This window comes from Hyperolius riggenbachi, chromosome 12 (genome assembly GCF_040937935.1).
Source record: "Hyperolius riggenbachi isolate aHypRig1 chromosome 12, aHypRig1.pri, whole genome shotgun sequence".
Lineage (NCBI taxonomy): Eukaryota > Metazoa > Chordata > Amphibia > Anura > Hyperoliidae > Hyperolius > Hyperolius riggenbachi.
In genome coordinates, this window is record NC_090657.1 from 215,196,185 (window position 1) to 215,212,211 (window position 16,027).

Genomic DNA, 16,027 nt, shown 5'->3' on the forward strand with positions numbered 1-16,027 from the left:
GGTGTCAGGCAGCTAATTCCTGGCATGCTTTCTTGCTTTGATTAGCAATGTTGTTCTGGCTTCTAGGGATACTGTAGGATTAGGGTTAGGACCAGGGGGACACGCAGGAATTAAGTCAGCACTCATGACTTTGGCTTGTGCCTGCTGATACTTGTGGCTAATGCCTGGGTTAGTCTGAAGTCTCGTACACATGATGCATAACCCGCGGAGGAGGCGATCACTTTGGGCCATTTCAGCCGGGAATCTAGCATGTGCACGGCTGCCCCATTTTGTTGTTTGGCAGGACACCACAGCAGATAAATACACAATATTAATACATACCTGTCCAGCAGGATGCTACGTGCCTGTCATCCCTCCTCCCCTCTCCATTGAACAATACACACAGCTCAGCTATACCCGAACAGCATGTATGTACAACGCTTGTTCCACAAACCATTGCCCTAAGGACATTAAAGGACAACTGAAGTGAGAAGAATATGGAGGCTGCCACATTTATTTCCTTTTAAACTATGCCAGTTGCATGGCAGCCCTGCTAGTTTGTTTGGCTGCAGAAGTGTCTGAATAACACCAGAAACAAGCATGCAGCTAATCTTGACCTGACAATAATGTCAGAAACGCCTGATCTGCTGCATGCTTGTTCGGGGTCTGTGGCTAAAAGTATTAGAGGCAGAGGATCAGCAGGACTGCCAGGTAACCGGTATTGTTTGAAAGGAAATAAATATGGCAGCCTCCATATCCCTCTCACTTCAGTTGTCCTTTAACGACCTTAGGAAAAGAGTTTGTGGAACAAGCTTTCATATACCTCTCATTACAGTTGCCCTTTACCCCTTTTTAACCCATTTAGCGATCACTCACGCCACACCCACCCCACACTTTTTTTCTGCTGTGCAGGGAGGGTGTCCGTTAAGGTCTTTACTACTGCGAGAGAAGGCAACCAGTCATCAGCAGAGGGGCGTGGCCAGCAACAGTTTGCGCGCTGTAGCTCCACCCTCATTGCAAGTGCGTAATGACGCTATTATGTGGTGCAACATGGCGCCAAAAGGCGATCAGAGTGACAGACTTTAAAGGATACCCGAAGTGACATGTGACATGATGAGATTGACATGAGTATGTCAGTGCCAGACACACAAATCACTAGGCTGTGTTCCTTTTTTTTCTTTCTCTGCCTGAAAGAGTTAAACATCAGGTATGTAAGTGGCTGACTCAGTCCTGTCAGAAGCCCAGCATGAGTTAGTTATAACCAGCTGGGGGCGCCCCAGAGCTCTCCTTCCCCTTAATCACAACTGCCGTAATGCAATACAATATTGGTTTTCATGTTTATTGAAATTTACAAAAAGAGAAAGGTTTTAGGAAATTCATCAGATATAAATATAATTGTACATCCTCGTCCTCTGTCTTGTGGCTCCAGCGGTGACCTGATGAGCCCTGGAAGGTAGAGGAGAGAAGCGTTATGTAACACGCGGCGTCTGTGCAGCAGCAGGACAGTGCGACCGACCATGCTCTCCTCTGTGGTTTGTGTCATTGTAGACCTGATTCACTGAAGTTATATAGAAAGAGACACAGAGAGCCCAGTATAGTGTATAGTATGTATGTATGTATAGCATGTACTGGAAATGTGGGTGTGAAGGATGGGGAGAATTAGACCTGTCCCCACTCAGGATTAAGTCGCTCTCCATAGATCAGAAGAAAAGGGGCCAAATCCCCTCCACCAAGGGAGGACTCAGTAGCTGTGCAGTTGTACAGAGTCGCCAGAAGAGTAAAAAAATAGTTTTAAAAGGTTTAAAATGAAGTAGGCAGTGGTGGTCTTACCCCTTCAAGGTAGACACAGAATGCGGTTGGGCTTTTTCAACAAAAAATAGTTTATTTACATACTCCATTAAACCTTTTAAAATTATTGTTTTACTCTTCTGGCGTCTCTGTACAACTGCACAGCTACTGATTCACTGAAGGCTCCAGCTACAACCACTAATTCCCTGACCTTTATACATCCCCTGCTATGGTCTGAGATGACCCAGGTGAAGGCTGCACTATAGTGACAATGTTCTGCTGCTATCCCCTATAGTCATTTATGTAATAACAAGATAAAACCCACCATATCAATACAATCCACAGGAAGCTGTGACCTCATCTATCAACAGGGCTGCTGACAGAGATCCCCCTTTTCATTTGATCTGTTGCACCCGACAAAACTTCTAACGACCATTCATTCATTGTGGAAGCTGACAGGTCGCGGCAGCTGTGAGCAGAAAAGCGATGGCTGTCAGAAGTCTTGCTAGTTTGAAACAAGTAAAGAGGGGGATCTCTGAGGGGTACGAGAGGTGTACAAATAGTTAGTTAGGTAACACTCACCTATGATTTCACTTCTTTCTCTTCAGACACCTCTTTCTCCTGCAAAAGACAACAATATTCTATTATCTGGGATCATACAGTATGCAGAGACACCAATAGTGTGAGCAGTACATAGATAGAGACACCACGGTGGTGTCGTGGTCAGCGGTTTGAATCCTACCCAGGGCACTAGCTGCATGGAGTTTGTATGTTCTCCTCGTGTCTGTAGGTATTTTCTCTGGGAACTCCAGCTTCCTCTGTAACCCCTCAAAAGAGGGTTACAAAGTGCTAATATATTTTTATGTGTGTGGCGCCTTTAAGGCTTAGACGGCAGGTCGATGGAACTAAAACGGCGCATAGAGAGGAGCCAAAGCGTTGATTTGGTTGCATAGACTGTTGCTAGGTGACTAGATTATGTAAAGCAGTGGAACTTGCTGGAACTTTCCAGAAGCCCTGCGCGGCCTGTCGAAAACTACTGCGCAGGCGCAAGGGGGCTGAGATAGAAGGGTGTAGCCGGAGGGAACTGGCTGAAGCCAGAGAGAGCGCCCCAGAGAGAGAGAGTGAGAGAATGGGACTTGTAACCAGGAGCTAGCGGTGCGGAACGGGAAGGAGGTGGACCAAGAGAAAGGCCGTAGCAGTCGCCCGGAGAGTGAGAGGGGACCCGGATGCCATACAGTGACCAGAGCAGAGCCAGTAAGGACAACGACAGCAGGTTGGACAGTGACCGGAGGTGGCAGACCCTGCCCAGACCCTAGCTAGGCCGTAGGCAACAGACAGATGAGTACAGGCCTGAGTGCCAACTACAAGCCACAGGGTGTGTTCAGTTAGTAGCCAGTGTTCAGCAGAGGCTTGCTAAAGATAGCAACCCAGAACCTGAAGAGGCCAATTATGTTCTAAAGTGGTGTTACTAGAGACTGCTAGTGTGTGAAAGCTATCCACAGGCAGAGACCTTGTGCTAAGTGAAGTTACTGTTGATTATAAGAAGTGTATTGAGTGTTCAGGCCTTGCTGCTGCTGAAAGACATTAGTCGCCTCCCTAAAGTGCCCGCAAAGCTGACACAGTCCCCGCTTGCATTAAGTCCTGATATATAAAGAGACATTGTTCCGGTCAAGTCCGTTTCAATTCAGGAGTTAAAGTAATAAGTTCTTCAGTTGATATGTTCTGCAGAACAGAAGTACAGAGAGTTTGAGATTTAAAGAGAATCTAAAGGTAGCCATACACTGGTCGATTTGCCATCAGATTCGACCAACTGACAGATCCCTATCTGATCGAATCTGATCAGAGAGGGATCGTATGGCTACCTTTACTGCAAACAGATTGTGAACCGATTTCAGCCTGAAACCGTTCACAATCTGTTGTGGTGGTGGTGGTGCTGCCGCCGCTCCCCCCGCCCGCATGCCCGCATACATTACCTGCTCCGCCGGCGCGACTCCAGTCCCCAGGTCACCGCTGCTCCGTCTCCGCTAGTGGTCTCCGGCCCCGGCATGCTTTACTTCTTCCTGCCCAGCAGTAAGTTTAAACAGTAGAGCGCCCTCTACTGTTTAAACTTCCTGCCGGGCCGGAGGAACTGTAGCATGCCGGAGACCAGCGCGAACACGGAGCAGCGGTGACCGGGCGTAGACGTGCCGGTGGAGCAGGTAATGTATGCGGCTCTATTGCGTCGGTCGTCGGGCACTCGAACGCCGCTAGCGACGCGCTCCCTACCCGCGGGCGATCGACGCTAATTTTCCGCACGGAGCGATCGACGGGATCGGACAAAAAGGATCGAAATTCGGCGTGTAGCGCAAACGATTGTCAGCAGATTCGATCCCAGTGATCGAATCTGCTGTCGAAACGGCGGCGAATCGGGCCAGTGTATGGCCACCTTTACAGTATTAAAGAAGATAAGTGGAGGAGGAGTTACATTGCAACTTGTGATACTAAAGTATGCTGCAGGAAAACCCAGGTGATACCTGATCAAAATACATAGTCAACTAAGTTAAAGTACAAGTCTTGCAACAACTCTAAATTTAGAGCTTATTCAGCCTTAAAGGGGAACTGAAGAGAGAGGTATATGGAGGATGTCATGTTTATTTCCTTTGAAGCAATACCAGTTGCCTGGCAGCCCTGCTGATCCTCTGCCTCTAATACTTTTAGCCACAGACCCTGAACAAGCATGCAGCAGATCAGGAGTTTCAGACTTTAAAGTTAGATCTGACAAGACTAGCTGCATGCTTGTTTCTGGTGTGATTCAGATACTACTGCAGAGAAATAGACCAGCAGAGCTGCCAGGCAACTGGTATTGATTAAAAGGAAATAAATATGGCAGCCTCTGTATACCTCTTACTTCAGTTCCCCTTTAAAGTCAAAGTGCACAGAGTTATATTGTAGGAGGGTGATGTTGATGGTATAGAGGGGTGCATCACTCACTTTATATTTTATTTCATTTACTTTTATTTTGTTCTAACCCTTTTTGAATATTTGATTTATCTTTTAATTTGTTTATTTTGGAAAGTCCTATCCCAAGGAGAGGTAGAGTGAATTGAGTGTTACCATACAAAGAGTAAAGAGCCTAACAGATCTGTGAACCAGTTGAACGTTCTATTCAGGACCCACCATCGGAATTGTGAATTGTTCAGTACCATCTCAAGAACTGTCATGAGTTCCCCCGAGCAAAGGCCAGGTGTATGTTGGGTAAAAAAAGTGAAAATCTCTCTCTGTTGGGACCCATGGATATGGGTTGAGTGCAATTAGTGAACCAAAGAGAGGAAAATCAATGCCTCCCAATCTGTGGAGGATAGGTGAATTAAGGGTAGATTTTGGGTGTGGTATCCATTGGTGCTAATTATGGGTGTACATATTAAATTTGTGGTAAGGATGGGTGTTGAGGTTTCAATGTAGGGAAATAGGGGTGCTGAGGGTTCAATGTAGGGAAATAGGGGGCATACATTAAAGAATTATCCTGGTGTGTGGGTATCCACTCCTTCAGCCTCTATGATAGTAAGGGTATGGGGTAAAAAAATGGTTATTGGTTATTATAAAGTGACCTATAGGGTGGAGGGAGGTGGGAAACGGAGTAAAGGTGTAGTATATAATCTAGACTCATGGAGGAAGAAAAATAGGGGGGAGTGGATTACCACGGGTATTTTTATGTAGATGGTTGTGAGGAAAATTGTTGGAATGGGTAGGTTATTCTGATAAAAAATTCCATTTTTATATAATTATGCATGGAAAATATGAGTTGATGTGATTTTAACTTTTACTGTTAAATGGAGTGTAATATTGTACATGACCACTGGATGGCGGGCTTGCAGGCTGTCATGGGAATTAGGTCCTTAGTGGATATTGCTGAATGTTAAAATGCAGGATGCATTACCGCCAATGGACACAAGATGGTAGCATCTAAGAGAGATACAGGACGCATGCGTAGTTGAGGCCTAAAGAGAGGCTCAATGCGCATGCTTGGCGATGCTACGGGGAGAGATACAGGACGCATGCGTAGTTGAGGCCTAAACAGAGGCTCAATGCGCATGCCTGGCGACGTTACGTGGACTACAAAATTCTGCAGCACGCATCAGGCTCCATGCCCCTGATGAGTCACGGAGTGACGAAATCGATAGGGCGGAGCCTGATGCGGAAGCGGAGTTAGACCTTACGGAGTGGCGTGGAGGCGGCGAGACAGAACCAGGAGGGGAGTCCTAAGGTGCACCGGCGTGCGGCGGTGTCGTTAGTGAGCCCCAGGGGACGGAAGCCTGCCAGCCTAGGCCACCATTACGGGGGAGAGCCCGTTTTAAAACTCTGAGCTGCTATTAACCTGAGGAACATGTGAGTGTAAATCGATTTTTTAATAAATACTGTTTTAAACGTTATTACCCTATGTGAAGTTTTCCTTTGAGGTAACTCAATGTTGAAGATATCATGGGAGATTCTGTTGCTGTGATTTGATCGTAGAGGTGGGGGACGACCCGGGAACTGTCCCAAGGCCCATATTGACCCTTGTGGTCAGTGGATGCGGTGAGTGGCACACAAAGGGTGCTGGTGGTGGCCATCTCTATCTCTTGGAATTTTGTGTACTGCTGAGGATTAATCTTTCATGTATATGTGAAGTTGAAGGTGTCCAGTGGATTAAGCAAGAGACTTTTCAAATTGGACTCAATATTATTGTGTGGGAGGGTGATTTCACTCTAATCTTTATATACATTTTATATACATGTTATGCATTGACAACAAATGTTGATATTTCAATGATTGTGTGAGTAGTGTGTTCTCATTATTGTACAGAGTAAGCGCCACCTCTTGAAGGAGATAAGTTAATTGGCTTTCCCCTAAATTGGCCCTAGAGTATGATACATATCTTACAGTCCAGTGTTCCCCAACCCTGTCCTCAAGGCCCACCAACAGTACATGTTTTTCAGAAAACCACAGAGGTAGTTAATCAGCTCTGCTGAGACACTAATTACCTCACCTGGGAATGTTTGAGGTTTCCTGCAAAAGATGCACTGTTGGTGGGCCTGGAGGACAGGGTTGGGGAACACTGCCCTACACGATACATACATAGACATAGGACTATGGTAGGGATTAGATTGTGAGCCCCTCTGAGGGACAGTTAGTGACAAGACTATATACTCTGTACGTAAGAATTCAGTGCTATATAAATACTAAATAATAAGAAAAATGGAGGCTGTGCATATCATGGCAAGTGGAGTTACGTGCTTCTGTGATAGCGATTTTGCATTGCAATTTTTCATTCATTTGAAAAATCATGATCGAATTTCCTGTTTTTACTTATTTTTTTTACATATACGCAAACAATCAGTAGCGACAGTGCGCTTTATTTCAACTAAAGAATAAGCTTCATCAGCACTCTCTTAAAGGAGTGATCCAAGCTAATTTAAAAAAAGATCCACTTACTTGGGGCTTCCTCCAGCCCGTGGCAGCCGTCCTGTGCCCTCGCCTCCTCCTCTGCATAGACACTTATAACAGGAAGTAGAGTGTATATAAGCGGCTATGCAGAGGAGGAGACCAGCAGCAAGTGATCGGCGATTGGAACGCAGGGAGGTGAGTTGTTGTATACAGCGCTTCCAGCTGCGGGCACTGTGCAGCGAAGGTGGGAGCACGGAGGGCGGCCCAGGAGAGGTCGGGCTGCCCTCCCCGCGGCTGACTCCCCCTTCCATTATGGGGAGGCACCTACCTATCTATCTAACCTATGTTGCTGGTACCTACCAATCTAACCTATACTGGGGACAGCTACCTATTACCTATCTAACCTATATTGTGGGTACTTAAAGGGATACTGTAGGGGGGTCAGGCAGAGGCGTAGCTAGGATTTTCAGCGCCCGGGGACAAAGACTATTAATGCGCCCCCCCAAAGTTAAGGTTGCGGCGCGCGCAGCACGCCGCGCCAAAAAGGGGCGTGGTCACATAATAAATGTGGGCGTGATTATGGGTGGAGCCAAATGTATATGGAGGTTAGCAGGCTCACGCTCACCCACCCTCCCTCAGTATGTACCTTCCAGCATGTTCCAAGACAAATTCAGCAATCATGAGCCCCCCCCCATCAAGACAAATTCAGCAATCATGAGGCCCCCAACATAACCAACTCAGCAATCATGAGGCCCCCAACAAGACAAATTCAGCGATCTTGAGGCCCCCAACAAATCATGAGGCCCCCAACAAGACAAATTCAGTAACCATGAGGCCCCCAAAAAGACAAATTCAGCAGTCATGAGTCACATAAATAGACAGCATTTCACATAAATAGGTAGAATGCCCCCTTAATATGGTAGACACCTCTCACCTGGCAGCAGTTCTCCAAAATACACTCAATCTGACGTGGTTCCCCAAAAATAGGTAGCCCCAGGTCTATAGTTGTCCCCAGAATAGGTGGCCAGCAGTATAGATGTCCCCAGAATAGGTGGCCAGCGGTATAGATGTCCCCAGAACAGGTAGCCAGGGGTAGAGATGTCTACAGAACAGTTAGCCAGGGGTATATGTGCCCAGTATATGTAGGCAGGGGTATGTGTGCCCAGTATATGTAGCCAGAGGTATATGTGCCCAGTATATGTAGCCAGTGGTATATATGCCCAGTATATGTAGCCAGGAGAATAATATGTGCCCAGTATATATAGTCAGGCGTATATGTGCCCAGTATATGTAGCCAGGGGTATATATGCCCAGTATATGTACCCAGGGGTATATATGCCCAGTATATGTAGCCAGGGGGTATATATGCCCAGTCCACGTAGCCAGGGGGTATATATGCCCAGTATATGTAGCCAGGGGTATATATGCCCAATATATGTAGGCAGGGGGTATATATGCCCAGTATATATAGGCAGGGGTATATATGCCCAGTATATGTAGCCAGGGGTATATATGCCAAGTATATGTAGCCAGGAGGTATATATGCCCAGTATATGTAGCCAGGGGTATATATGCCCAGTATATGTAGCCAGGGGGTATATATGCCCAGTATATATAGGCAGGGGTATATATGCCCAGTATATGTAGCCAGGGGTATATATGCCAAGTATATGTAGCCAGGGGGTATATATGCCCAGTCCACGTAGCCAGGGGGTATATATGCCCAGTATATGTAGCCAGGGGTATATATGCCCAATATATGTAGGCAGGGGGTATATATGCCCAGTATATATAGGCAGGGGTATATATGCCCAGTATATGTAGCCAGGGGTATATATGCCAAGTATATGTAGCCAGGGGGTATATATGCCCAGTATATGTAGCCAGGGGTATATATGCCCAATATATGTAGGCAGGGGGTATATATGCCCAGTATATATAGGCAGGGGTATATATGCCCAGTATATGTAGCCAGGGGTATATATGCCAAGTATATGTAGCCAGGGGGTATATATGCCCAGTATATGTAGCCAGGGGTATATATGCCCAGTATATGTAGCCAGGGGGTATATATGCTCAGTCCACGTAGCCAGGGGGTATATATGCCCAGTATATGTAGCCAGGGGTATATATGCCCAGTATATGTAGCCAGGGGTATATATGCCCAGTATATGTAGCCAGGGGTATATATGCCCAGTATATGTAGGCAGGGGTATATGTGCCCAGAGTAGGTAGCCAGGGGTATATGTGCCCAGAGTAGGTAGCCAGGGGTATATGTGCCCAGAGTAGGTAGCCAGGGGTATATGTGCCCAGAGTAGGTAGCCAGGGGTATAGGTGCCCAGAGTAGGTAGCCAGGGGTATAGGTGCCCAGAGTAGGTAGCCAGGGGTATAGGTGCCCAGAGTAGGTAGCCAGGGGTATATGTGCCCAGAGTAGGTAGCCAGGGGTATAGGTGCCCAGAGTAGGTAGCCAGGGGTATAGGTGCCCAGGGTAGGTAGCCAGGGGTATATGCCCAGTATATGTAGTTAGGGGTATATGTGCCCAATATATGAAGGCAGGGGTATATGTGCCCAGAGTAGGTAGCCAGGGGTATATGTGCCCAGAGTAGGTAGCCAGGGGTATATGCCCAGTATATGTAGTTAGGGGTATATGTGCCCATTATATGTAGGCAGGGGTATATGTGCCCAGAGTAGGTAGCCAGGGTTATATGTGGCCAGAGTAGGTAGCCAGGGGTATATGCCCAGTATATGTAGTTAGGGGTATATGTGCCCAATATATGTAGGCAGGGGTATATGTGCCCAGAGTAGGTAGCCAGGGGTATATGTGCCCAGAGTAGGTCGCCAGGGGTATATGTGCCCAGAGTAGGTAGCCAGTAGCCAGGGGTATATGTGCCCAGAGTAGGTAGCCAGAGGTATAGGTGCCCAGAGTAGGTAGCCAGGTGTCCCCCTCCCCAGCAGGAGGGGAGCAGCGCAGAGAAGAGCTGCTCTCTCTCTCCCTCGCTGTCCCCTCCAATGTCTGTCCGGTGTCTGGCAGCGGCGGGCGGAACTTACCTCCGTCTCGTCGCAGCGCCAGATGGATCTGCCGCTACTCTGGTCTGGTCCAGACCAGAGCAGCGGCTGCGCACCCGAGCTTCCGGCCGGTGTTCCGACGCGGCGCTGGAGCGTGACGGAGGTGAGTTCCGCCCGCCGCTGCCAGCCACCGGAAAGACATTGGAGGGGACAGCGAGGGAGAGAGAGAGCACCTAAGGTGAGGGAAGGAGGGGGGAGATGGCCCCCCTTCCCCACCGTCCGCACAGCTCTCTCTCTTCTCTGCGCTGCTCCCCTCAGCCCCGCAACAACAAAAAAACCCGAAGCTCAGCTGGGCGCCCTTGGGGACCCGGTGCCCCGGGGCACTTGTCCTACCCCGACCCCCCCTAGCTCCGCGCCTGGGGTCAGGGGAAAATGAGTTGAACTTACCCGGGGCTTCTAACGGTCCCCCACAGACATCCTGTGTTGGCGCAGCCACTCACCGATGCTCCGGCCCCGCCTCCAGTTCACTTCTGGAATTTCTGACTTTAAAGTCAGAAAACCACTGCTCCTGCGTTGCTGTGTCCTCAATCCCGCTGATGTCATCAAGCGCACAGTGCAGGCCCAGTATGGTCTGTGTCTGCGCAGTACACTCCTGGTGACATCAGTGGGAGCGAGGACACGGGCGTGCAGGCGCAGTGGTTTTCTGACTTTAAAGTCAGAAATTCCAGAAGTGAACTGGAGGCGGGGCCGGAGCATCGGTGAGTGGCTGCGCCAACACAGGATGTCTGCGGGGGACCATTAGAAGCCCCGGGTAAGTTCATCTCATTTTCCCCCGACCCCCCTACAGTATCCCTTTAACTACCTAACCTATACTGGGGGTAGCTACCTATCTAACCAGTACTGGGGGCACCTACCTATCCAGTCGATACTAAGGGCACCTACCTATCCAACTTATACTGGGGGCAGCTACCTATCTAACCTGTACTGGGGGCACCTACCTATCTAGCCTATACTAAGGGCACCTACCTATTTAGCCTATACTGGGGGCACCTACCTATATAAGTTATACTGGGGACACCTACCTATCTAACCTATACTGGGGGCACCTACCTACCTACCAAACCTGATATACTGTATACAATTTTATCTGAATGAAATACAAAATCATTTGTAAAAATCATACTGTTTTAAAGAAAATCTGTAATGAAAAAAAATCTCCCCTGGGGGGTACTCACCTCGGGTGAGCCTCCGGATCCTATTGAGACTTCCCCCGTCCTCCTCGGTCCCACGGCGGTGGAGAAAATCCTCCCGGAGCGGCGGCGATGTAAATATTTACCTCTTGGCTCCAGCGCAGGCGCAGTATCCGCTCTCTGCACGGAGATAGGCGAAAATAGTCGATCTCCATCGGGCCGCTGTACTGTGCAGACGCAAGTCTCCTGGGCCTGCGCAGTAGAGCGGACCCGACGGAGATCGGCTTTTTCCGCCTATCTCCATCAGAAGAGCCACAACAGTGCCCCCGCTGGAGCCAAAAAAGGTAAATATTGCACAGCGTGACAAATTCTCGCCTGTGCGTTCCGGGGGCTGCAGCAAGACCGCCGTGGGACACAGGAGGACGGGGGAAGCCTCAATAGGGTCCAGAGCCTTCCCCCTACTGAGGTGAGTACCCCCCAGGGGAACTTTTTTCAGGTATAGGTTTTCTTTAATGTGCACCTTCAGTTTGCCAATCAGGGCCTCTGTTATACCTGGCAGTGCTAGTATGAGAGAGCAGACAGGAAGGTCCTGCATACAGAGCAGACAGTGATAGTATGAGAGAGCAGACAGGAAGGTCCTGCATACAGAGCAGGCAGTGCTAGTATGGGAGACCAGACAGGAAGGTCCTGCATACAGAACAGGCAGTGCTAGTATGAGAGAGCAGACAGGAAGGTCCTGCATACAGAGCAGGCAGTGCTAGTATGAGAGAGCAGACAGGAAGGTCCTGCATACAGAGCAGGCAGTGCTAGTATGAGAGAGCAGACAGGAAGGTCCTGCATACAGAGCAGACAGTGCTAGTATGAGAGAGCAGACAGGAAGGTCCTGCATACAGAGCAGGCAGTGCTAGTATGAGAGAGCAGACAGGAAGGTCCTGCTACAGAGCAGACAGTGCTAGTATGAGAGAGCAGACAGGGAGGTCCTGCATACAGAGCAGGCAGTGCTAGTATGAGAGAGCAGACAGGAAGGTCCTGCATACAGAGCAGACAGTGCTAATATGAGAGAGCAGACAGGAAGGTCCTGCTACAGAGCAGACAGTGCTAGTATGAGAGAGCAGACAGGAAGGTCCTGCTACAGAGCAGACAGTGCTAGTATGGGAGAGCAGACAGGAAGTTCCTGCATACAGAGCAGGCAGTGCTAGTATGAGAGAGCAGACAGGAAGGTCCTGCATACAGAGCATGCAGTGCTAGTATGAGAGAGCAGACAGGAAGGTCCTGCATACAGAGCAGACAGTGCTAATATGAGAGAGCAGACAGGAAGGTCCTGCATACAGAGCAGACAGTGCTAATATGAGAGAGCAGACCGGAAGGTCCTGCATACAGAACAGACAGTGCTAGTATGAGAGAGCAGACAGGAAGGTCCTGCTACAGAGCAGACAGTGCTAGTATGAGAGAGCAGACAGGAAGGTCCTGCTACAGAGCAGACAGTGCTAGTATGGGAGAGCAGACAGGAAGTTCCTGCATACAGAGCAGGCAGTGCTAGTATGAGAGAGCAGACAGGAAGGTCCTGCATACAGAGCAGGCAGTGCTAGTATGAGAGAGCAGACAGGAAGGTCCTGCATACAGAGCAGACAGTGCTAATATGAGAGAGCAGACAGGAAGGTCCTGCATACAGAACGGACGGTGCTAGTATGAGAGAGCAGACAGGAAGGTCCTGCATACAGAGCAGACAGTGCTAGTATGGGAGAGCAGACAGGAAGTTTCTGCATACAGAGCAGACAGTGCTAGTATGAGAGAGCAGACAGGAAGGTCCTGCATACAGAACAGGCAGTGCTAGTATGAGAGAGCAGACAGGAAGGTCCTGCATACAGAGCAGACAGTGCTAGTATGAGAGAGCAGACATGAAGGTCCTGCATACAGAGCAGACAGTGCTAATATGAGAGAGCAGACAGGAAGTTCCTGCATACAGAGCAGGCAGTGCTCGTATGAGAGAGCAGACAGGAAGGTCCTGCATACAGAGCAGACAGTGCTAATATGAGAGAGCAGACAGGAAGTTCCTGCATACAGAGCAGGCAGTGCTAGTATGAGAGAGCAGACAGGAAGGTCCTGCTACAGAGCAGACAGTGCTAGTATGGGAGACCAGACAGGAAGGTCCTGCATACAGAGCAGACAGGGCTAGTATGAGAGAGCAGACAAGAAGGACCTGCATACAGAGCAGACAGTGCTAATATGAGAGAGCAGACAGGAAGTTCCTGCATACAGAGCAGACAGTGTGATGTCATACCTCCTCCTCCTCCTCCTCATCTCCCTGCAGCCTCTTCTCCTCCTGCTCTCGCCGTTTCTTCTCTGCTTCTATCATGTCGAAGAAGTCCTTCTCTGCCTTGGCGATGAGCTCCTCTGTGTTCTCCTCCGGTTTATCCTCCTTGGCTTCCTCCTCTTTCCCCGGCTCAGCTCTGCTGCGCTCCTTCAGCCGCATCTCTCGGTGCCGAGCCTCCAGGATCTTCTCCCGCTTCGTCTCCCGCTCAAACATCTGAGGACAGAGGGCAGGTGTTACATGAGCGCCTATAAATTCACTGAGGATATGAAGTGATCCAACAAACCAGAAAGCTGGGTTATTTAACGAGCCTGCCATTGGATGTCAGACACTGTCTGGGTCATATCAGAACAGAGTGAGGTTTACTGAAAGGTCAGAGAATTAGCAGTTATGATCCTGAAGACCCCACAGGGAGAACTTTGATTATATATAAAAATAAAAAAAAGATAAGACTGGATATATTCATTATGTTATTATGTGTCTGGCTGGGCTTATAGTGCCGACTTCCTGTGTGAAAGCCAGATGCTGCTTGATTGGACTGAAAAGCAGTCTATGCACTGTCCAGACTCCTCCCCTATTCCATCATCACCTACAGGAGGTCTTTGGCTGGTGTTCCTTCGCAGCACCTTGTTGATGTTCTCCTGACCCCGCCCACAGGAGGGAGCAGTGGGAGGAGGTGGGTAGAGTCAGAGGATGGCTTTGTGGTAAAGAGGCGCCCAAGGTGAATAAAATACATTAAAAGCAACTAAAATATAATGAGGTGGCTTACCTCAATGATGACACACCCATATAGGAATGGATATTTATTAGTAAAAAAAAAAGCACAGACAACGCGTTTCGTGGGAACTCGCCCACTTCCTCAGGCCAAATAAAGTGCCACTAAATGCCGGAAGCTGGATTCAAGGCACCTTGTGCAGAGGAAGAAACTCCCAAACTGCGGCCAGCTCTATACTTCCTGCAATGGGCCACATGACTGACTTTTCCTATGGGAATTTCTCTGCATCAAACAAAGCAATTACATGAGTCAGGTCATAGTCTTCTATTCCCATTTATTAACATGGACAAAACAAGAAGGGTGAACCAAGGCTTTAAAGATAACGTCTTGTTGTGTTCAAAGCCAAAGTAATGTAGCCTCAACTGGACACCACTTTCTGATCTAGATAGAAGAAGTTTCATCGCCCATACCGAGTAGCTTCTGCAGTCCGGAGGATGCTTGGTAAGAATGACAAAAACGTTCTACAGAATAATATTCTAGAATGACCTGGAGAAACGTTGACCTCCATCAGAAAAGTTCTATGCTGCCCAAACTCCAAATAACAAACCTATCAGCAAACCTACAGTCAGCTATAAACCAGGTAACTACAGTATATGGAGCGGGACTTGATCCCTGGGGGACGTTTGGAGCCAAGTGTCCTACAGAAGCATTACTAGGCTATGGAGAGGGGGGGGGGGGGGGAGATGGTTTGATGCACTGTGAAGCGGATTTCGGCTGGGTGTGGTTTTAGGAGGGGAACAATGAGCTAGGCTGAAATGTGTACAGCACTCTAGATTTTTCAGTGTTGTATCAGGGTGGCTGTATATATACACGCATAGAAACAGAAATCTCGTATGTAGAAAGCACCAGTGCTACCAAATTATATGAAAATGTAAACAATCACTTTATTAGATAATTTCAACAACAATAAAAAAACATTAAAAACACCAAAAGGAATTGCTCTGGGTTCTATAATAATATTACAATGATAGAAAGTCCTAAATGATAAGGGGGGTACAACTTGAAGCACATACAGTGACTAATAGTTAATGTAATAGAGGTATATACTGTATATTCTGCGCCACAAATAAATATAGATCTATAAGAGTGTTAGTAAACACCTAAAAAGTGCTAAACATGCCCTTAAAGTTGAGGGCTAATTAGAATAAGGTGCTAATCATAACCTGAATTCATAAGTATTGCTGTGCAAGAGGCGCAATCAATAAATGATCATGTAAAGACGGCTAGAGAACCAACCGACTGAACAGAATAAACAAGTGACCAGAGGAAAAGAAAACGTGCTTACGTGCTGCAGAAGCCACCCCGAAGTCCCAAATGCAATACTGCCTTAATGCATCTCACGGGCGACCCCCGCTTCTGAAGTTGTACCTCTCTTATCATTTAGGACTTTCTATCATTGTAATATTGTTATAGAACCCAGAGCAATTCCTTTTGGTGTTTTTAATGTTTTTATTGTTGTTGAAATTCTCTAATAAAGTGATTGTTTACATTTTCATATAATTTGGTAGTACTGGTGCTTTCTACATAAGGGATTTCTGTTTCTATGTATGTATATATATATATATATATATATAT

At 47.9% G+C, this 16,027-nt stretch overlaps 1 protein-coding gene across 5 annotated transcripts in view; it reads right to left on the bottom strand.

Annotated features, from left to right (window-relative positions):
* Window positions 1–1,304: 1,304 nt before the first annotated feature.
* The window catches only part of DNAI2 (dynein axonemal intermediate chain 2), a 76,916-nt gene continuing 62,193 nt past the window's right edge, over window positions 1,305–16,027 (bottom strand). For 2 of the 5 annotated variants that reach the window (XM_068262753.1, XM_068262754.1), the window contains 3 exons: window positions 13,648–13,893; window positions 2,350–2,388; window positions 1,305–1,425 (listed from right to left, as the gene is read on the bottom strand). In XM_068262753.1, the coding sequence (XP_068118854.1) occupies window positions 2,350–2,388; window positions 13,648–13,893 (285 nt within the window). In that variant the 3' untranslated portion in view covers window positions 1,305–1,425. Of the gene's footprint in view, window positions 1,426–2,092; window positions 2,237–2,349; window positions 2,389–13,647; window positions 13,894–16,027 lie in introns of all 5 variants that reach the window. The other 3 variants (XR_011025166.1, XR_011025165.1, XM_068262755.1) reach the window with 3 other exon arrangements.